The sequence below is a fragment of the Lates calcarifer genome, linkage group LG12 (assembly GCF_001640805.2).
Source record: "Lates calcarifer isolate ASB-BC8 linkage group LG12, TLL_Latcal_v3, whole genome shotgun sequence".
Lineage (NCBI taxonomy): Eukaryota > Metazoa > Chordata > Actinopteri > Centropomidae > Lates > Lates calcarifer.
This window is the reverse complement of record NC_066844.1, coordinates 7,422,979-7,442,360: the sequence shown is the minus strand read 5'-3', so window position 1 is coordinate 7,442,360 and position 19,382 is coordinate 7,422,979. Positions and strand designations below refer to the sequence as shown.

The 19,382-nt window shown below is 40.4% G+C and overlaps 1 protein-coding gene across 2 annotated transcripts in view; it reads left to right on the top strand.

Moving 5' to 3' along the window:
• The window catches only part of LOC108873571 (potassium voltage-gated channel subfamily A member 10), a 34,486-nt gene extending 15,598 nt beyond the window's left edge, over positions 1–18,888 (top strand). Inside the window, exons 2-3 of one of the 2 annotated variants that reach the window (XM_051074434.1) lie at positions 7,837–8,458; positions 15,470–18,888. In XM_051074434.1, the coding sequence (XP_050930391.1) occupies positions 15,640–17,331 (1,692 nt within the window). In that variant the 5' untranslated portion in view covers positions 7,837–8,458; positions 15,470–15,639 and the 3' untranslated portion in view covers positions 17,332–18,888. Of the gene's footprint in view, positions 1–7,836; positions 8,459–13,597; positions 14,438–15,469 lie in introns of those variants that run through there. The other variant, XM_018661836.2, reaches the window with a different exon arrangement.
• The last annotated feature ends 494 nt before the right edge of the window (positions 18,889–19,382 follow it).

Here is a 19,382-nt window from a genome sequence, read left to right as displayed (position 1 = left end):
CTTAGGACATCCATCGCCTTTGTAGCCTCGGGCAGCATGGAGGACATTTTCAAACGCCTCCCGGTATCTTGAGCTTCTTCCCCCTTTAAGTGCACGGTATATGCTCCCTGCAGTTAAAAAGAGAGAGCAGGATGTTCTATTAATAGCCTTTTTGTTGGAGAAAGAGATAGGAGGAAGAGGAGGAGGAGGAGGAGGAGGAGGAGAAACGTGAGCAGAGGAGGAGACGGAGAAAAGGGTGGAAAAGAGATGGTGGAGGAGGAGAAAGGAAAAATTCTTAAAGAAATGCCTCACTGTGAACTTTCAGTGGCACTACAGGCCTGACATCCATGTGTAACAAGCCATCAGAAAAATTAGACATATGTGTTGTTATTCTCTCTGTATTGAGAAAGATATGTTCCTTTTAGATCAATAAATTCTACTGCTGCAATCTGAGATACTATAAGTGGACATAAGTATGTCATAGCTATACCTTTAAGGTGATATTATACTGTTGCTGTCTTATATTTTGTTTGCTTGAGCGAGCCTCTTCCCCCCTCCTGTCACGTCTATACCTGAGAGCACAGTTTTTAGAGTTAGCACAAGACATGATGGCAGCTATCTGCTATCTTTAGTCCACTTGTGGTTTAACTACAGCTCTGCATTGTGAGTGCGGGAACACTTGGGGCCTCTGTGCTGTTGCTACATCACTGCTGTAGTCATTAGTCTTGCTTTGATCCAGCGATGCAGTGCAGCACTCTGCAGCTCGCTCTGCTGAAACCAGGGCAAACAGGGAGAGGCAAGCGGCAAAGAAGCAGCCCAACCAAGGACACAGGCAGCGGGAGCACAGGCCTGCTGCAGGTGGCCATGGCTGCCACAGCATCGTTGCTGTTGTTAGGGAGGAGTGAGGGAGTCTGTGTGTGTGTGTGTTGTTTGTCAGGGATGGTAGCATGCCCACAGGAGCACGGTTGAGCAGTCATACAGGCTTGCACTGTGCTTACTAGCTTGTAATTAGGAGACAAGCGCTGTGGGACTTGCTGCTAATCCAACAGGGCTGCACTGGCACTGGACCACACCCCGTTATTAGGAGGTGTTCAGCTTTTACACTCATTAACTCCTGCCCTGTTATCTGCCAATGAGGCTTTTCTGTCCTCACCTGAGGAGCATGGCAGTGGGTCTTTAAGAGGCTAAGTTTTAGACTGTTGCCTCTTCAGGATACTGTGGCAGTCAGTTGGGTTTTTTTTTAGTTGTTTGGCTTGAAAATTAGAATTATGTTGGTAGCTGTTCAGTTTCAGTTGGAATATTGTTTGTTCAGTGGCTGGGAAATGAAGGAGAAAGCATTACTGCCCTCTAGAGGAGTTTTTGAAGAAATGACATTTTGTGCCTCAGTTTCTCTGACACTAGTTAATGAGTTAGAAAGAAAGATATTTTTAAGATTACAACTGAAATAATTTAAACAACTGTAAATATCCTGCTTATACACCAGTGATAGAAATTAACTGCTTTCATTTAAGTACTGTACTTAAGTACAGTTATGAGGTACTTTACTCTGGTATTTACATTTTATGCCACTTGTGCGCCACCACATTTCATAGGCAAGCAATGTACTTTGTACTCCACGACATTACACACAACACACTACACAACATTTCTGGCTGCTAGAATTCCTGCTTACTTTTCAGATTAAGAATTTAAATAAAAAAAAAAAATACATACAATGTTATCATTAAACCAGTAGTTGCCCAACTTTTTGGCTTGTGTTATAGTCTTCTTGGGGCCTCTTCATATGTCTACGAGATGTTAGCAATTGTTAGCAGTTTAGTTAAAGAGACATTTGCTCTTTAAACTTCATTTAAATAACTGTTTGAGGCATAAAGAGATAAAATGATCCAGTATTTCACAAAAGAAAATCTAAAATGAATACAAATCAGTATAACATAACTACTTCTTTTTTCTTAACACATTATTCATCTCATGACACCTCAGATTTATCTTGTGATCCTTTGAAGGAGTGTGACCCCTAGGTTGGGAATCACTGGGGCTAAATTACCTGATGAACTAGCTTCAGCTTGACCTGCTACAATAATAAACTGCTGCTTGAACTTCACTTTTCACACTTAAAGTATGTATTTTTATTGATACTGAATACTTTTAGAAGTATTATATGTAATTTTCAAATGGAGGACTTTTGCATGCTAGAGTATTTTCGCTGGATTGCTGTAGTGGTACTTTTACTTAAGTAAAGGATATGAGGACCTCTTCATTGGTCTAATCAGTAATTCAGTCTCTTCTAGTGGTGAGATAAGTAACAGTAGCGTTGGGTTTCCACACACAATAGGACACATGTTTACCCCCTGCTCCCTTCACAGTCATATAGAGGATCAGTATACTCATATTGTGTGACGGCCCCACTGAGTGGGATATAGGAACAAATACACACACTCACTAGTATACACAGCCTCCTCCACCCCTCTGGGGGTGACAAATGGGCTGGGTTAGCCAACCATGCATCCCATCCCGCTGGGGACAGTGAACCTGTCAGAGCACACGGCACAACCGACGGACAGATGCTCCGAAGCTCATAAGCACACACAAAACCAGGAGACATGAAGTAATATGGAAAACAAGACCAGTATAGAAACTGGATTAAGTCCTCTTTTACATAATGACAAATTGGGCTGAATAAACAAAGGGGGGTAGAGAGGTCACAGGGAAACCAGTGATTATCAGGCTGCAGGACTTAATAAGATTCACTGCCAGGTTTCAATATGGTGTTTGTACTGTACACAGTAGCCTTCTGACCTGAGATGTGGAGGGATTTGATAAACCCTGCGTGCCATCCTTGTGGTAGGAACTTGGGTTTAATCTAAGTAATGGAAGTGGGCTTGGCAATCCTGTGTCGTCTGAGGCAACAACATATGGAGTCCAAATGAAGCGAGTTCATGTTTAGGAGCCCCGAGCTGTTTGTGCCTCAAGGTCAGGAGGTTAGTCTGGTGAGCGGGGAGATTTATGAATGAAAGGACAACAGTACGGTTTTGTTATTCTTTTAACGTTTATAACTCATACTTGATCATTTATTAGAAAATGTAAATGTAAATATAAATATTTATTTACCACCAATAAAGGCCAATAGTTACAACTGATAGGAGAGAGTTTATAAAGGGGGCCTTATGAGAAAATGGTGCCAAATGGTATTTCATTTTCAATAAAATGCCATTTCATTTTATTTACCCTGTAAATATTTGTGGTAGTAAGTGTTAGCCTTAATCATGAACATAACACATTCATAAAGTTCAGTAAAGCAGAAAAGAGAGGTAAAAAATGTGTATATAAAATGACCATGTGATAGCCTAAAGATACATGTAGTTATGATAGATTAAAACAGTACAAATGTATGTTCCAGTTCATACTTCCATGTACTAAACTGTGCACAACTGCATGACCTTCCTGCCACTTTAAGAATGTGTGCTAAAATAAATCAGTCTAGTGAGTCTTTGATCGGGATAATTTCTCTTCTCTTGATCACTTAACTGGGAGTGAAATCTGCATCCCTGCTGCTGGCTACATACACGTCTTGTGGTGGCCATTTCCAACATGCCAACCAGGGAAAGAATGTCAGAGGCTTTAAATATCCTGCGTGAGTTAATATTTTATCAACATCTCAGTTCCAAGGCCTCTTTCCCCTTTTACATCCCACTTCCAACTCTGAGATTGTGCACAGAGCAGGAACAGGGAATCTGAAATGCCTCCACTGCATTACATTTTGTTTAGACTTACTAGTTGTGACTTATATGTTATTTTTTTTTTTCAGTGTAAAAATGCCTTTTAATGTTTATTGGTTGGCAAATACACATCCAGAATTGCATATTCCCTTATAGAAAACGTTGTTGCTCTTATCACAGTGGATATGAAAGATTGCTTTATCACGATGATCAGAACAGAGAGAAATCATTTGGAGAAAATTAAATCTTGATGAAATGAGGACATTCAAATGAGCTTAATAAGAAGTCCAATTTATAGCGACAAACAGAAAATTAGCTTGGCAGCAGAAGGAAGTCAGCATCTTCATATCTTCATATGTGTGTGTGGGGGGAGGGGGGGTGGTTATGGTGAATGTGTCCCACTGCATTCACGGAGCTTATTCATTATGTATGCAATGATCTCTTGATGAAGAGAGGGCCTCTTGCCTCAGACAAAGCGTCGTCATCACTGAGTGGATGACGCTGCTGCTTGTGTTCCTCTGCCTAAATACAAATATAGAAAACTAGTTGTGCATGTGTGTGTTCATGGATGTGTACTCTGTGAGGAAAACCTGTATCAGTCATCAGGCAATCAGATGATCATACATTTAAAACAAACCAGCATGCTATCTAAAAAATTTGGAAGAGAAAATAAAGGTAAAACAATTATCCAAACTGCAATGTTCCTTGTGAACAGCAAACCTTTCAGCAACAGACCAACTTTCTAATTAAACTTTATCCATTGTAGACTCCACTGCTGTAGTTGTCTGTGCCTACAGTTTTAATGTGCGATAATGGATTATTACCTAAATTTTGGGTGCCATCACTTTCAGATCTACCTCCCAAAAAGTAGTATGGAGAATATGGATAAAATTATTCACAGCCTTTCCATTCACCTCGCTATGAGCCCCTTTATCCTAATTAATCTAATTCATTATATAAAAACTAGAAAAAGACCCAAGTTGTAACAAAAATAATAAAAACAACAGGAAAAAAAATCATTAGCAATTTTTCTGTCAGTTGGGGCAGTAGGACAAACTATCAATTTATAAAGTTGTAATGTTGCAACAGTTCTGTATTTACGCATCCGCAAGATGCGAAGTAACGTTAGCATTCATTGGAAGCATTTTTTCTTGACACCAAATAAATGTAAGTCCTGTTTTTGCTCACCTTTTATTCCCATTTTTATCTCCTCCAGCCCCTCTGAGAAAAGTATCTGTATCTATGTTGATGTCTTTAGCTGCTAAATGCTTCACTATGTTCACCAGCTAGTTGCTAATTTCACATGTTTGCCATTTGGTGCTGAGCAGGCACCGTTCTCACTGAAATCAGCTGCCTGCTGTGCATGGAAATAAGGCTAATGGTAAATGTCTCACTGTGAGAGTGAACCAAAAGTAATTCAAGTTTTAAAACCAAAACCATGAGCTGAAAGATGCTAAAACGCTCCATAGAGCTGATTGGAAACTGCAGGGTTGGGTGATTATTCTTTACAGGTTTGTCACTTTGAGTGACTCCTCTCACTTTAGACATGGTCATTTGACCCATTGTTTATGTAACAATATTGATTAGCACAGCTTTAATTTCAATACAGTCAAATATTTACTGTGCTGACTGACCCTAAAATAAAATAATAAAAAGCAAATGTCTGTATTGTCACGAAAGAACCTGGAGCTTGCTGTTTTTTGACGCATCAGGTTCCTGGGTGGACCATTTATGCCTGGTGCAAGCAACCAGGAGGAGAGATAGTGAAGGAGGTTTAAAAGCTTTCTTTCATTCATTATGTATGTTTGATCAAAGAGAGTGATCCAGTAGAAACCCAGTGGAGGTGAACAAAGCCTTAATACAATGAATGGGATTTTTTTTTTTCATGTACAGTAAATTATTCCTGTTTCTACAAACTTTTCACACCATGGGGTAAAATAATATTTCAAACAGAGCATAAAAGATACACATTGTTCATTAATTTACACAGGAACTGAGGCAGCTGTAAACACAGTAAGAATACCTCCTCTTATCAGTGAACTACCATTAGCCCATTTGTTGTTGTTTTTTCTTTCTTTCTTTTTATTGGACCCAGAGTATTGTGTGGAAACCAGTGCCATCACTTGTACGATCTTAAAGATTAATAGATGCCCTATTGTCCCAGAGCAGCAACCCATGCAGTCACACCATGGCAACAATAGCTAACAATGCTCCACTGGATAAGAAGATACCCAGTGTTTGGAGTTGAATACCTGTCAGTCTGTCCCCAGTAACATGGCAGCAACCCGGGCTTTTTCAGCACCTTTGAGACACACATGCCGGGGTATCTAATTCCTGCACATACCAATACACTGAGGCTACACAAGGCAACCAGAGACCTCACAGGGATTCAACACAAGGGTTTGGTGCAGAAATATTTTATAAGCCGAGAAGAAATGTTGTTCCAGGAGAGTATATTAGCAGCAGGGAAATGCATGATGGGTATTGTGTGGGTTTTAGAGCTGCACATTGGTGATAAGGCCTATACTTGCCTCAAATGACAAGTGGCTACATTATGTGGGAGATAGATGCTGAATGTTAATTATCTTCATTAGGCATAAAACAATTCATCAGCTTTCCGTTTGTATTATAAAGAATATTGGATAATGGCCTGTCAATAACATCAATCACAAATACAACCAGTTACTCCTGGACTATGGTAACAGTTGCTGACAGATTTCTCTGTCATGTTTTTTTATGCACACCAGCAACAGTCGTGGCCAGAGGCATTATGTTTTTGGGTTGTCCGTCTGTCCGTCCATCCAGTTCTCATAAACATGGAACGCCTTAAGAGAATTTCTTCATATTTGGTACAAGAGTTCACTTGGACTCAAGGATGAGCTGGTTTGATTGTGGATGTCAAAGGTCATGGTCACTGTGACCTCACGTCTGTCCCGTTCTTGTAAACGTGATACATCAGGAACACCCTCAGGTATTTCATTACATCTGGCACAAACATCCACTTGGACGAAAGGATGGAATGTGGTGGTCAAAGGTTAAAGGTCAAGGTCACCGTGATCTCACAAAATCTGTTTTTGCCCATTGTGCAATTATTCACACACTAATTATGATAAAATACATTTAATACATTTTTTTAAATTCCTTCAAAGTCTTCACCACATATATTTTATGAATCCAGACAAACATGCATGTGAACTGCAGCTTGACTGGTTGGCAGAGGCATACAACCATGAGGATGATCAGATGATATTAGTTTTGCAGGTATTTGTTTGCAAGATTTCTGCTTCTCTTCTAATACAATTTTAGTGGGGTTAAATTATGATCACTGATCACATAAACTGTGATCAGTTTGACCACAGATTCAACTTTTAAATTTGAACTTATTATCCTGAGTTTAAGTATGGGGAATGGTATTAGGAGAGGAAACAGTTGGCTCAACTTGGTGCCAGCCAGTCAGATCAAATTCATGAACTATGATAGCAGAGTGTAGCTGTGTCAACACAAACTGTTGTTCTCTCTTTGTTTTTGTTTTTTTTAATCTATCAACTGCCACTGACTTTCAACAAAGACTAAATGGACAAGGGAGAGGGCAGAGAGGTGAAGACAGAGACAAAAACTGGCGTGTGACCAGTGAATTCTACGCACGAGTGTGAAATATGATAGAGAGCCAAGCAAGAGCACCTGGCAGGCAGACGGACAGGTTCAGGACTTTACTAGCAATGAGAAAAATGAGCCCCATGCTGCACAAACAAAAGTTCGCTTAAGTTTCTGGCTTGTTACACTGATGGGGAACAGATGGACAAACAGACGAGTGAAAAAAAAAACACGGTTTCTATTCAAAAACAGACAAAGAACTTAGAGGTTTCCGATGACATCTACTGACCTTATCTGAAGGTCTTGTAGATTCTGTTGCTGTTGCTGCATTATTACAGTATTGCAGTTCCTAAAATAACATAAGGGACATCATATTTCCCTGTGCAAAAGCTGAAATAACAGTGCAAGTAGGGAGCTGTGTGAGGATTTGTTTATTTGCGTGTTGCTGAGATTGATCAAATCTATTGAAACCATGTTGTTGTTCAAAACATCTGTCTTGTTTCACTGTTACTGCCCTTCCTTCTGTGAAAACCTCTCACTTTAGAGAGATTTACAACTGCTCCTTAAGACTCTGCCATTGCCTCGTCGGATACTTAATCTAAGAGGATGCGTGGGTGAGTTTAGACAAGCTTCTTTTACCACCGGATAACAAGGTAAACTCAATTTAATGCTTTTAATATTAAGACTAATACACTGTGAGAGTAATGTTAAGAATAAAGGAATTTTTGTTAACAATAATGTTCAAATAGAACAGATTTGAAATATTCAAGGAGAAGCTGATTTACCTCGATTTTTAGACTACTTTTAATTAGATAGTGGTAAAGTTAAAGTAGTGAAATTGATAAATGAAACGCAGCAATGATTATTTTTGTAGCTACAGTGGTATTGTTGTTATTATTTTCATTATTAGTAGCGATACTATTAACACCCTAATAATTATGATGCTAAAACCCTTAATTGTGCATTCCATTTCACCAGTAAACAAAGTCCTTTTTTTAAATCTGACCATTATAGTAAAAGTCAGCTACAATTCACTCTCATGAATTGCACTGATTATTTCTCCTTAACATGATGTTTTGTACACTACAGCAGACCATGAGGAGGTGACTCAGGAGGCTTTGGATGAGCTTGGAGCGCCTGCAGCCATGGATCCTCCCTGTCCAATGGTGAGCATTGTCGGTGTCGGAGTAGTAGGTGGTGTATGGCATTCATCCTCCCTGTATAGCTGTTGCACGGAAAATGACTCTTCCCATCATGAGTGATAGTGAAAGCCCTTATCGGTTGATACTAAAGGATTGGTTTGTGGCTCCAAGCAGAAGAAGAAAACATACAAGCAGTGAACGGTTGTTTGCAAAAGAAAAGTGTAATTTAATCAGTTTAAACCGCAGAGGATTGCAGTGTTAAATGTTGTGGCTGCGCTCTGATTGGTTTGTTGTAAACATTCGCCTCCTCCCCTGCCGTGTCTGGGTCCAAGGAGTCATCCAAGATTACCACTTGTCTTTTGATTAGTGAGTCTGGAAACAATCCAGACATTTCAATTAAGTCTGTAGTATTTAGTCCACACTGTTCATCTATGAGGGTGATACACAGGCTGATCTCCTGTGCTGCATAATCTCCTTAGTGGAGTAACAGTTCTCAGAGTCTGCACGGGCATCTCTATCAACTACAGGCCAAATCCTCAGTCCAAACAATGAGAGGAAGTCTGCACTCACAGAGGACAGAAAAGTGATTCAATAGGTGAAAATGTACCGGTAGATCAAAACCGTGTTTTTCTTATTTCACTTTGACCTTCCTGTTTGACCTTCACTGTACAAAATGACATGTGCAGTGTAGAAGACCTCATCTGTGATAAGATAAGTACATATGAGATGATTTTGTGCCATTACAACTTGTCTGGCAGTCCACGATGGTCCAAAATACAATTTACACCAGTGTGATGTGGAAACTTGATGCCTCCAGTGCATGTACACTGAGATTGGACTTCATGTCACAGCTAGTGTAATTTGAAAGAAACAAAACTGTGACTCTGATTATGTTTTCAATTGATCTGTTAACAGACAGCCCCATTTTGTGCACAACATAATGGACCCATAATAACAAAAGCTATCAACAATTCCGTGTTAGAAGCTGTTGTAGTGATATGAGGATCCTAACATGCTTTGTAGCAACTGCACCAATAGAATAAGGAGACTTGGAGCTTTCTAACAATGTATAATTTATCAACGCTGTGTGAAGATTGAGTCCAGACCAAAACACAACTTAAGTCGGGCTGCCAAGGCCAAAGTGTCCCACGAGTGGAACAGTGTGTTTTATTATTTGTTTCATAATGAGCAAATATTGTTAATTGAGGTATTTGGCAAGTCGCAAAAATACTGATTGTATCTGTAAAATCCTCATCAAATATTTGCGAAGAGGTACAGCTGTTTTTAAGAACTAATTAGCCAATGAGCCTTTTTTGTGGAAAAAAACATATCAGAGAAGATATTATTCATGTGAGAGTATTTATATACATTTCTTATAATGTGTGGAGCTTGTGACCAGCTATGTTGCAGTTATGTTGTATATAATGGTAACACCCATTTACACTGTCATTGTAGTGAACCATTTACAGTATAGTGTATGTATGATGTTTGGTAACACATTGTTAAAGGGCTTGTGAAACTCAGGAGGTAGGATTGTTATTTTGTGATGCCGGAGTATTCATTTTGTTACATGAGAAACTCTTCTCTGAGACATTATTGACTTTATCTCATAGTGATTGTAAAGCGGAGACAGGAAATAAGGGGAGAGGAGTGACATGCAACAAAGGTCTTTACCAAACTTTCCAAAAGAACTTGTAGTAATGCTGTTCTCTCTGCCTGGAAATTCCTGCAGTTATTTCTGAAACTGCAGAATTTGGTCTCTGTGAATTCAATTCACTGATGCAGAGCCTCCCTCTTGAGGTTTTGATGCACTTTAGAATCTGGGTGTCTGATTAAGTTATTATTTTAGATTCTTGTTTTTGGGTTTAGACAGTTCTATTTGCTAGTTGCTTTTTAGATTATTTTTAGGACAACAATGTCTTACATGACTGTGCTAGTAATGCCATTCCTGATTTTACAATTACATTTCTTTTTCAGTTCTGATTTTTGAGGCATATTTTGTGAAATCTCATGTTATGTGTCTATAACTCATTGTTATTGCTGCCTGTCTTGGCCAAGACACATGTGAAAAGGAGATTTTTAATCCTGAATTACAAAAAAGAATTTAAAAAAAAAACCTGACTCAAACTGAGGACATTGCAACTACATGGTCAGCTTTTTAAAGCCTTGAGCCACCTCAACGCCAATGCAGCTATTGTTGTCTATTGTATTCTGTTTTCAAGACCATAAAAGAAGCTCCAAATGAATTGAATACCTCAGACCTATTTTTTATGAAACATTATCTAAAGAGCATCTTATATCTATCTTTAAAGTCTTTTATGACCCCATCTGAATATCAAGGGAACCCACAAGGGATCCCTGACTGAGTCAGATCTGACTGAGAAACCCTGACCACTGCCCCTGCAAGGGTTTAAGGCTCAGCTCCACACACATATGAACTTATGGCACTATATATACTGTAGCTGTTGATGCCCTTGTATGTTCCTGACCCAACCTTGTATGTTATTTGCAATGAGAGGAACCTTTGCCGCAATATATAGGATTACTAGCTTGGAATAACCAGCTGACTTTACAACAGCTATAAGATTACTAGGCCTGAATATCTAATCCGTGCTACCTGACATGCACTTTGAAATCCTGTCACCCTCAATGGATGAGCATATGGGCTTTTGAGATAGAATTACTGAGATCATGTGCACAAGATGAGTAGCTCAAAGCTTTTGTTACTGCCACCTACAGACAACAGTATTTAAAATACATTTAATATTTTGTTTGTTGGAAATTAAACTTAATGAAAATAAGTGAAATACAGATGTGATAATATTCTTAAAAGTGAGCTACTTTCCCCAATTAAGTAATTAAGTTAACAATGGTGGAATGTAACTGAGTACATTTACTCAAATACTGTGGTTAAATGGCAAAGTGAAGGGGTTCGTTGGGAGTAATGAATTGACAGAGAATTATCACCCTGAATCTGCAGCTGCTCTCAGCTTTACTGAGCTCATTGTTTAACTGTCCAGCCTGCAACCTTACTGTTTTTGTTCACTCCCACCACTCTCATAGTTTTGCTGCAGCAGGCAGACACAGTTAGCAACCAGCTGGTGAACATAGCAGACCATTTAGCATGTAGAGAACCAGATATTTCCCTCTTGATTTAGTTGAGACCAAAACAGAGCTAAAAGAAAGTAAATACTGGTCTTATATTTGCAAGTGCAGAAACATCTTTGAAATGATTTCTGCTGTGCCAGGTGGCTCAAACAATCGTTACTGCAGATTTAAAGTAAATTCTGAGTTACTTGTACTTAACTAAGTATTTCCATTTTGCGCTACATCATATTACTACTCTCAGAGAAAAATCTAGCACTTTTTACTCTACATTTGACAGCTTTTGATACAAGCTACTTTACACATTAAATGTTTAAGTTTACATACTAGGGAAACCCCAGTGGCCTTGGGGAGTTAAGACACTGACCATATAGAGGCAACATCCCATGTTTGAGTCCAGACAGGGACCTTTGTTGTATGTCATCCTTCAGCTGTTTACCCTCATTCTCTGTCATTATTCTGCTGTTTGCATAAAATAAAAGCAAAAAAGTTCTGTACATTACAACTGCCCACCAATATATAAAATGGCACAAATTGGCTCCACTTTGACCACAGTATCGATTTACCCATAACAATCCAGTAATATTGATGCTAGTAAAAACCTTATACAGGATATCATTATACAGTTATATTATACCATGCATGCATACTTTTAGTTAGGTGGCATTGTGAAAGTAGAAATACTTCCTTCACTAATAGAGTCCAGTCATGCCAGTGTTGCGGCTACAATTTGTGTTTTCTCAGCAAATGTTACTTTTCCTACCTGGCATCCATGGCTCAAAGTCAAGCTATATAAAGGTGTGCAGTGGGTGTTTACACCTATGCAGCGTCAGTATAGTTCACACACAAGCATACTGATGGAGAAATTGCTTTGTCAACACAGTCTGTTAACGGGTAGGGTGACAGTGTCATCGGGGGAGGGCTGGACTGGATGCAGGGAGGGAGGGAGGGGGAGATAGATGATGGATCAAGGGCTCTATGGAAGGACAGAGGGAGGGACGTTATCCCTCCGGTACCCTGTCAGGACTCCTGAGACAAGTGACACTGCAGTAGCTGCAGTCCACCTCATCCTGTAGTTCATATCTCACCCATTTACCTCCCCTTTCCCTCTTTTACTGACACAAATTGTTTTGCAGAGGAATGGATTGATTATTTACCCTCTCAGTCTGACTCATGCAGTCTGTGGTTGTCCCCTTCGCTGTCCATCTTCCTGTCTCTTTTGCCTGCAGCGGATCCTATTTGAGGTGTTTAAGTGACAGGTCGTGCCTCAGCTGAGTGCATTCTCAATGACATGTCCTGGACAGTGCAGGATCACACAGGAAAATATATCAAGGATGTTGAGTCAGTGTGATGTTTGTGTGTGCACATGCACATCCCTTCATCCCTATACTCAATACTTTATATGCATGGCCATTCCTGAGTGTATATCTCAGGTACAAACATGTCAAGTTTATAATCATGGAGGCACATGTGCATTATGTTCCCGTGAGCACACATAATGAGATTCCCAGAGCTGATGGTATTTTGATGATGTATAGCAAAGCGCACACTGTAAAGTCTTAAAACAGTTTTCTGTGACCTTGAAGCCGTGTGCCCTTGCCTGCAGTGGTGCTGCTTGCACCGCAATGTTACAGGGGACCAGCAGCAGACAGCCAACTCCTGGCTGCAGCAGGACGAGAGTGAGATGAGGGAATGATTTCTAACTTCAGGCAACTGGTTCTCTATCAGGTAACACAATATTCAACCCATGTTGCCAAATTGGCCGCCCTTCTGGAAAAAGTACAAGATTAACTTTGATTAAAGTTTCTGTTCCTCAAGAGAATTCAGCAGACCTAAAAAAAGGAAGTGTAGCTATTCTTTAATTTGAATTTAACCTTTTAATTAGACTTGTCTTATATTTTTTTCAAAGTACTTTATTAATCTGACAAACCTTCAGTTCCTGGCAGGTGCAGAGGTGCTAGAGCTGGCAGGGACAACACAAATGACAAACATTAACACATCTGTAGGATTTACTTGGTTTTTATGCTTTCCCAACTCTATTAACCCTCTTACACATCTATATTTAACACCGCCAGGGGAAATGTGTTCCCATAATAAATTACCTTAGGGGAACATTCATGCTTTTATCAATAAAATTGATTATAGTACTTCCTAATTCTCCTAATTCTCCAGGGGGCACTATTACAAACTGAAAAGAACAGTTGACTGGGGGTGTTTGGAAAGATTCTGAAAACATTTGTGACAGTTTAAATATCAATAGGCTTTCATACAATACTGATGTCAGATGAAATAACAGCTCACCTCAGCATGTATTGCTAAGGATGTAAACAAGAGGATGTTGAATCCCCTAGGCAGATGTGCAGTGCTGAAGGTATTGAGAGTTATGACAGGTACTGTAACAGGGGAAGAATACAGTATAATCCCCAAGGTGAGGGTGGATTGGATGATCCTGCATGTGGCTGCTTACTCTGCAGGAAAGGGGGGAAAGAGTGGGTCCCCACTCTCCCTTCGCCACGTCATACAGCGATTAGCTCCTGCAGAGTAAATCTCCTATCAGAGAGCTACCAATAGCATCTTCACTTATCCAACTGACAGTGGAGGGAGCAGGGAGAACAAAGCCAGGTGACCCCCACATTCAAAATACAGTGAGTTGCATGCTTGTGTTGGTCTGTTTGTGTGCAGGCGCATGTGTATGTTTGTAAGTGTGTGTGGGTACCTCTGGCATCTCTGGTTTCGTATTGGGTATCGGATTACCCAATGGGAGCTTTAATAGAGCTAGAGACACTCTTGATTGTGAGTCTGAATGAGGTAGAGGGTGAAGGTAGGAAGAGGGAGCAGAGCGGAGCTGCCAGACAGGGTAGAGAGGGCACGACAACTTCTGCAGAACCAGGGACACGGGTGAGTGGTGCAGACATCTGCACACAGCTGGATTTAAACATTACGCTTTTTGATCAACTGTATATTTGCATGTTTTTGTGGGTATTCAAATGTTCCAATCTAATGAGGGATGTGATGTAGTTTAATCTGTTGTCTTTTTCAATGTCAATGGCTCAATGTGAGAAAAGGCAAAGTTAATTCAGTGGTGAGATTTTAGCAGCAAAAAGTTGCTTTTAAAAACAGTTAAGAGTATCTAAGATGCACTGATGTGAACCTAACTGCACTTTTCTGTTCTGGATCTTCAATTGACTTTCTCTTGGACTCAGTAAACCCTCTTTGCTGACATTGCTCAATCAATACAATACTCTTTTTTTTTTTTTGCATAAGCCCTATCATGGTGTTCTTACATAAGATTCAATTCTATATCCTGGACTGTTACGTTATCTGCTGCAATGCAAGTGGAAATAGAACCAGATGAGTCTCTCTGAGTGCGCAGGGCCCCCGGTGTCAAGTGGACACAGAGGTTGCAGCTTAAAAGCGTGTGTCGGGATTTGGTTACCTGTCCAAACCAGACAAATGGAATGATAAACAGCTACTTAGAGATAAAGTAAACGTGATGCTGACAGACTATCCTGGACAGGACTGCAGTTGGGTTAACCAAGTCAGTAGTTAGAGACTAACATGCAAACATTTAAATGTTGAGAGGAATTAAGATGTTTCAGTTTTGACGAGTTTCTGCTTTCAGTCATAAGTGAAGGCTCAGTAGTTTTTCCCTTCAGGAACTGAAACATGTTCAGTTTTGTAGCACATGATCAGCAATAATACTATCCATACTCCTTGTAAGCACTTTCACAGCCGAACTTGCCGAGGTTGTGTTTTCATTATGGTCATGGGAGTGAATTGGGGGTAAAAAATAACTGCACAAGCACAGTATCAGATGGCAGGTTCTCTGCTGATGCAAACAGGAGCTGACAGAAAAATCTCTTTAAGAAAACTGTATTGCACCATTTAACAAAATATGACACAACTTTGCTTTTCGCCCCTCTTCTACAGATTACACAGAGAGCTGAACCCAAAAGTAGCGTACAGCTGCATGAATGATAGCCAGGAGGAGAGAGACCCTGCCAGGATCTTCAGCGTGGCACTGCTGGTGGAGTCTCTGTCTCCTGCACTCGAAACAGGCTGATAGACGGAGCTGTGGGTAGTGACAAGACAGACGGGAGATGGAGGTGCCGCTTGTCAATTTTGAGAACATGGATGATGTCGGCATCAACCTTGGTGACCCGAGTGACTCCGGGTACCCGACTTCACCCACCTCAGAGGCACCTGATCAGAATTTGTTAACCCACCGTCTGGCTTCCCCCCAGCAGTCACCACACAGAGGACGACGTGGCCATCAGTCCACTCAAGAGGGGTTGTCACCATCCTCTCCAGCAACCGTGACCACAAAAGCGAACTCCAGCAGTGGCAGCTTGATCTCTAATCTGAAGCTCCTGATCAACAGCGAGTCTCCCACTGACAGCGTCTTCAGTAAGATGGCAAAGGATTGCTATGAGAGTGAAGATTTGTTTGAAAGACACTACATTGAAGAAAAAGACGAGAAGGTTGTCATCAATATTTCAGGCCTCATGTTCGAGACCCAGCTCAGCACCCTGAATAAGTTTCCCGAGACACTGCTCGGTGACCCCATGAAGCGGATAAGCTATTTTGACCCAATGAGAAATGAATACTTTTTTGACAGAAACCGCCCATCATTTGATGGGATTCTGTACTACTACCAGTCCGGTGGAAGAATCCGCAGACCAGCCAACGTTCCCTTAGATGTTTTTGCTAATGAAATTGTTTTCTACGAGCTAGGTCATGAAGCGATGGAGCAGTTCCGCGAAGACGAAGGGTTTATTAAAGAGCCAGAGGTCCTTTTGCCCACCAACGAACTCCAACGACAGTTCTGGCTCTTATTTGAATACCCAGAGAGCTCCAGCGCGGCCAGATCCGTAGCTCTGGTTTCTGTGTTTGTCATCGTCATTTCCATCTTCATCTTCTGCCTGGAGACTCTGCCAGAGTTCAGGGAGGACACTGACTTTCTACCGGGTTTAACCCAAACTATCAATGGCACCCAAGACAGCTCTGCCCCTCATCCTGCCACTAAAGATATCATGGCTTATCTCACAGACCCCTTTTTCATTGTGGAGACTATTTGCATCATTTGGTTCTGCTTTGAAGTCGGTGTCCGCTTTGTGGTGTGCCCCAGCAAAAGTGATTTCTTCAATAACATCATGAATATCATTGACATAGTCTCTATAATTCCCTACTTTGTAACCCTAGGCACAGAGCTGGCAACGACCCCCGACGATGACATGAACTCCAGTCAGAACATGTCCCTGGCAATCCTAAGAATCATCCGACTAGTGAGAGTTTTCAGAATTTTTAAGCTCTCCCGACACTCAAAAGGCCTTCAGATCTTGGGTCAGACCTTAAAAGCCAGCATGAGAGAACTGGGGCTGCTCATTTTCTTCCTTTTTATAGGAGTCATCCTGTTCTCAAGTGCCATCTACTTTGCAGAAGTGGATGAGCCCCAGACGCAGTTCGTTAGCATCCCCGATGGCTTCTGGTGGGCCGTCGTGACAATGACCACTGTGGGATACGGAGACATGTGCCCCATCACCATGGGAGGCAAAATGGTCGGCACTCTCTGTGCCATTGCCGGTGTCCTGACCATTGCCTTGCCTGTCCCTGTCATCGTCTCCAACTTTAACTATTTCTACCACCGAGAGACTGAGCAGGAGGAGAAACAGGTGATGGATGCAGCGGCAGAGGCTGCCCAGAAAATGTCAGCTGCTAACAAGTACGGAAGCACATCTTCGCTAAACAAAAGTAACGGCACGTGGCAGAATGAGAAGAATGGCATGCACTGATAGAGAAACTTAGGTATTTATGAATATCAAGGGTATGAAAAACATATGGACAAATCAAACATATCTGTTAGTCAGATACACTGAATAATAACAGTTTATCTTTCTCACAATTTTGTACTCCAAACATGGCAGCATTTGTGCATATGTGCATTATTACAGTATTAATAGGCACTGTGTGGTGGTGAGACAGCCTTTACACAAGTTGTCTGTCTGCTTGTGGATGTGTCAAAGTGCAATTAACACAACTCAGCAACTACTATGTCAGTTTTGATGAGGAGACCTGAGAGGTATAATTATTATCTTTCATCCAGTGCAATTTGAAGAAAAATGTGATGGCTCATTTGTACTATAGACAAACATTTCACCTTGATAATGTAGATTGTTAGAGTAAATATAGCAGTGAAAGGCAAAATAAGTTGTAAAATGTCCTTCTGGATTATATAACAGTGTAAGTTGATCCCTCAGAAGAAGAGAAAGAGTTTTTGATAATCGTAGCATTTAAAGCTGGATGTATGCTCGTATTACATCACAGCTCCATGTTAGTCTACACTTCGTCATATTCAGCAAAATCTAGATAGAACTTGGCATGATTTTCAAGGACAGGTGAAAGTGTCCAGTGTAAGGCAAGAGGACATCGGCGCACACATTGTCTTATCAGCAAATCTATAGTTGTGAATGCTCAGCCGGCAGCACTTCTCCATGTGACACAGCGTAACAATATCTGTGTGATAAATAGCTGGCACGTTAGCACATCTGCTATTAATCTTGTAGATACAGTAGGCTGCAGAATATAAATCAAACCATGAAACTGCTTAACATTCACTGTATTATAGTCCATGCAGTAGTTGCATGCAGCAGTTTCAGTTATTAAATCAAAGGTTATTTTCATCTACATCGTTTTTATTATTTGGCATTTTGCACCAGATCATGCAGATTCAGCTCTTTATGAGATCGCCCTCTAACCTCTTATTATAATGTGAATTAACCCTTTAAAAACCATATCAATTCATTGCACTGAGAGTGTTTTTTTCCACATATATCTCTCAAGCACTTTCATAGCTTTACACCATGAGCTGTTGGCAGGGAAAACATATTTATCAGAGTGTATAGAAATGTGAGACGAGATGTACATTTGTGATCAGACTGAGAGAATAGAGGAGAGTGCAAAGACAAAAACTCTGAGCATTTCTCCATTTACCTTTGTTCTCTCATTTGTATTGCATGGCATAGTGTGCCGAAATGAGGTTTAACTCTACAAGTAACTGAAGTTTGACATATTTATTGTAGCTAAATATATTAATCATATAGTGATGATCATCATATTCCATGTGATAGGGAAAGCCAATACTTAAACTGGATTTCTGAAATGATGACAACAGATGATGACATTTAGGTCTCATCTGGAAATATGAACTGGTACTATATAGTGTATGCATGCCACATTTCAATCTTGAAAATGTACTGTATGTGAGTTTATTATACATATAAATACAGCTTGTATTGAATGGCAGTGGATGTAGTTGTAACTCAATGAATGCCTTTTTAATCATCCTACAATATGCAATAATGATGAAATGCGGGTGGGAAACAAACGTGTTTTCTACTCGTAGAAAGAGCAATATCTGTATCAGAAATGAAATGCAATAAGGTGACATCACTTAGTCACGTGGGTACTCAGCACTTTACTATGTTATGAAGCACTTAATATTTGAGGACTGTTACTGTATGTGTCAACATTGTACAGTATACAGAGTCATAATTTGTTATGTTTTATTTATCCTGTAAAGAGTGCCTTTCATTAAACCTGTATCCTAACTGTGTGAAGTTTCCCTCGGATGATTTAATTTCTGGGATGAACTGTACCTGTGAGATGACGACATTTAAAGTTTGTTTTTTTTTTTTTTAACACCCCCGCACCCCCCCACGTGTTCAACAATAGTGATGAATGGAGGTGTAAGTGTCAGTGTATGGCTGTAGGGCTGAACACTCATTATCACCTCATGTTAGCTGTTATTAACGCCTTCTCACTGCTGGTTCTCAGTACTGATATC